Genomic DNA, 3,709 nt, shown 5'->3' with positions numbered 1-3,709 from the left:
TGTGTGGGCAGGGCCGACCCCTCACTCCCAAACGGCGCCCAGCCCGGCGGGCCCAGCAACACCAGAGCTCGCCTACCAAGATGCACCGAATTCCTGAGGGCACCTGGACTCAGGGTGCAGAGGCCTGCCCTCCCTCGGGGGCCGCCCTCGCCGGGGCGACCCCGCACCGGCAGAGCTCTGGCCTGGAAACGCCCCTGTGACGGAGCCCTGGGCCACACTCCTCCCGCTGGAGCCACAGCCTGGACCAGCGCTAGCCGAGACCGGGCTCTCGGCCAGGAGGCCACAACGTGAGTGGCAGGGCCCGAGGCGGACAGCAAACCACGAGGACCAGCAGGGGCAGCGACCGCGACGGTGTCCTGGCAGCTGTGTGTGTCCACATTTCCACAGCTGACTCGGCAGCAAAGGGGACCCCCCCCCGCCTCGGGAACCACTGCCCACGGTCCGAGCTCGGGCCGGCGTCACCCCAGCAACAGTGAATAATGGGCCGAGAAACGGCGCACGCTGGCCACAGGGACGAGGCGGGGACAGAGGCCGCTGGCGAGGGACTGCCGTCCCGGGGTCGGGGCCACCCAACCTCACCACCCGTCCGCTCCTGGACCAGCGGCACCAGCTGCCACAGAAGGAGCGTTTCTGATGTCCAGGGCAGAGGACACTTTCTGAACACTCTGAAACAGTCCCTCCCTGGGGGCGCGACGGGCTGGCCACAGTGCGAGTTCGAGCCCGGCCCCGGAGGGGACCCCCAGGGCGCAGCAGCCCTCCCGTCTCCCCGCCAGTCCCCCCGGCAGTGCGCTTCCTCGGCCCGCCTGTTCTGCTCCCCTCTGTCTCTGGGGAAGCCTCTCAGCGCCCCTGCGCCTCTGGCCTGTACCCCAGCTCCGTAGGCACAAATAAGCACATCTTAAAAACACTCTGAAATAACGCCTCTGAGCCAGATTTTGGAACCAGGGGATCAACCCCTCCTGGCACTTCAGAAGCCGCCGGCCGGGGCCGCCCTTACCTGAGCCATCTTGGCCAGGTCCAGCGAGGGCCTCTGCTCCTGCAGCTCTTCGGGCCGCCGCCGCTTGACGCCCACCTTCTTGTCGTTGAGGACGCACGGCTGGGAGCGGCTGCGGGAGAGCCCGCTGGGGCGCCGCGCCAGCTCGGGCGTGGAGGCGGGGGTGCTGCTGGCCGAGGGCGGGCAGTCCTCGGCGAAGGAGAACTGCTCGTGCGAGCAGGACAGGGACCGCTGCATGTCGAGCCGGCCTGCGGCCACGGGGGCCGGGTCGGGGCTCCACGGGTCGCCCGTCTGTCCACAGGAGGCCGAGCCGGGGGCCCCGGGGCAGGACTGGCCTCCGAGGCGCTGGCGGGGGCCGGCCGGGTCGCAGGGCGAGGAGAGCGCGCTGGCGCGGGAGGGGAGGCTGAAGCTGGAGCTCCTCTGCATGGTGCTGACGCCGCTGGAGTAGCGCTGGACGCTGCCCCCACTGTAGCAGCGCCGCTTCTCCACAGGAGTCCAGACTTTGGACCCCAGGGGTCTCCATGATGTCCGGCAGCTGGACATTTCGTCAGAGAAGGACAGCGAGCGGCACTGGCGCTTGCTGGGGGGCGCTGAGGGGTTCCCGTTGTGGTCACTGAGGCTGAGGTCCTTGATCAGGCTGGTGACCGCGCAGGCGGTGGTGGCCTCCCGGGGCCACAGGGCGCCGTCCTGGCACTTCTCGGGCAGGCACTCCCAGATGCTGGCGCTCGGCTGGTCGATCTGAAGGGGGCACTTCCTGTCCAGGTCTCGCCATCTGTCATTTTCTGGTTCACAATGACAAAGAGAAAACAGGACTTGAAAGGACCTTCGGGCCAGCCCTCGGACTCCTCACCCAGAGGCAGGACGCAGGGCCACGTGGGCCCCCAACGCGCCCAGGCCGACCCCCCCGGGCGACGAGACTGAGGCCCAGGGTGGGTGGCGGTGCCGGGCGTGGTGCTGGGAGCAGGTCAGCCCCCGACCCCCGGGCCCCGGGACCCCAGAGCGCTCCCCCACACGCCACACTGCCTCCCCGGAAAACCCACAGCCCCTCCCTTCACCCAGAAAGCCTCCTCATTTTAGAGGCGGGGCCGGCCTGCCGGCCAGCAGGGCCAGCAGCGGGCGGCCCGCGTCGCAGCCCGTCTCGGCACACCCCCGCTCCTGGCCAGGACCCCGAGTCCTGGCAGAAGACCACCAGCGAGGAGGAGCCTGCTGGTACCTCAGATGGCCACGGGCGCGTGGGCTGGGGCTGCTGCCAGGTGGACTCGTCTGAACTCCCCCCGAAAGTCCTTGCCGGTAACAGGCTGTGCTGGGGGCCTCAGACGAGCCCAGATAAATCTGACATAGATCTCAGAATCCGGTCGGCAAGAGAAAAACAAAAGTAAGGCACAGGCCGCCTCCAGGGCCGGCAGGGCGGCAGGTTTCTAATCCGCTTCTACTCGTGAGCAGGAACAGCGAGAAAGCTGTGGTCCCGGTCAGACAGGACAGGCGTCACCCTCCAGGCAGCAACGACTCCCAGCGGCACGGGACCGCCCGCCGGGCGCCCCCAGGGGCCTGCGGCCAAGGGTGGCGAGCCCCACCCAGGCGGGGAGGCCCAGGCTCGGGGAGGGCAGCTGCAGCACCCCACCACAGAGCAGCGAGGTGCAGGTGCAGGCCCTGCCCGGCCCGGCCCGCCCCGACTGCAACCTGGGCTCTCCTCACCGCCCAGCACGGCCGAGGGACCCACGCACGCTGGCCTCCGGAGCCCGAGCCGGCTGCGACGGCCTCGTGCAGGAGCCCGGGGCCCCGGGCGGCACCCAGCCCCGCAGAGCCTGGCTGTGCCCCCGACGCCCAACGGAGCTTCTTGCGCCAAAGGCTAGGCCAAGCCCGGGGTCACCACGGGCCCCCCCGGGCGGGAGCCAGAGCCCCAGGGGCTGCGAGCCTGGGCCAGGGACACAGACAGCGAGCAGCCGAGGGGGCCACAGGCCCGCGGGGCCTCGGCAGCTGGAGACGGAAAGACCCGCGCGGCACGTGCCCAGCTGGGGAGGAAGCTGCTCCGTGGCTGGGCCGCGGGAAGCCACCTCCAGCCCTGCCAGGAGGCTGAGTCAGTCGTGCCCAAGAATCACCTTGTTTGCAAGTGGCATTATGGTGCTCAGAACGCATCTTCACCACCCATGGGAACCTCTCCCCGAGTGACGACCGTTCTTCTAGAACAGTTTCGGGATGACATGTGTCAGCAGTTGCAAGTTCAGTAAACTGGTAGTGAAATGAAATTTAAGCTAACGGTGGCCGCGCCCCCACTTCCCTGTCGTCTGGCTGGGGGGGAGTGTCGCCCTCAGAGGGATGGAGAGTGACAGTGGGGTTCTTCACGACGGCCTGTGTGACAGCAGGGTGGTCCACAGAATTCGGTATTAGATAAACAGCCCAGGAGTAAGGCGGAGCGTGGGACACGCCGAGCTGCAGAGGCCATTCGAGTGCGGGGTGTCAGTGACGCCGTCGGTGCGGCCAGTCGGCGAGAGCCGAAGGACACTCCCCACCCTGTCCGCGCAGCGTGTGCGTCACGCTGAGGCTAAAAAGCAGCAAACCCCTCAGTGCCGAACCCCCGGCAGAGGGCTGCTTAACTTACACTGCTCCTTTCGGCTTCTCTACAGTTTCTACTCGGTCCAGGACAAACGCACTTCCCGACACAGGGGCCCGGCCAGCGAGGCCAGCACCAGGCCTCTGCCCCATCTCCCCAGTGTCGGC

At 68.5% G+C, this 3,709-nt stretch overlaps 1 protein-coding gene across 1 annotated transcript in view; it reads right to left on the bottom strand.

The window, feature by feature from the left end:
• The window catches only part of FAM53B (family with sequence similarity 53, member B), a 22,895-nt gene that overhangs the window by 1,837 nt on the left and 17,349 nt on the right, over nt 1–3,709 (bottom strand). Inside the window, exon 3 of the mRNA XM_004680961.2 lies at nt 995–1,773. Coding sequence (XP_004681018.1) covers nt 995–1,773 — 779 coding nt within the window. The remainder of the gene's footprint in view (nt 1–994; nt 1,774–3,709) is intronic.

Source organism: Condylura cristata, unplaced genomic scaffold (assembly GCF_000260355.1).
Source record: "Condylura cristata isolate star-nosed mole 26May11 unplaced genomic scaffold, ConCri1.0 scaffold00011, whole genome shotgun sequence".
Lineage (NCBI taxonomy): Eukaryota > Metazoa > Chordata > Mammalia > Eulipotyphla > Talpidae > Condylura > Condylura cristata.
The sequence above is the reverse complement of the archived record's forward strand: the minus strand, read 5'-3'. Positions and strand labels throughout refer to the sequence as shown.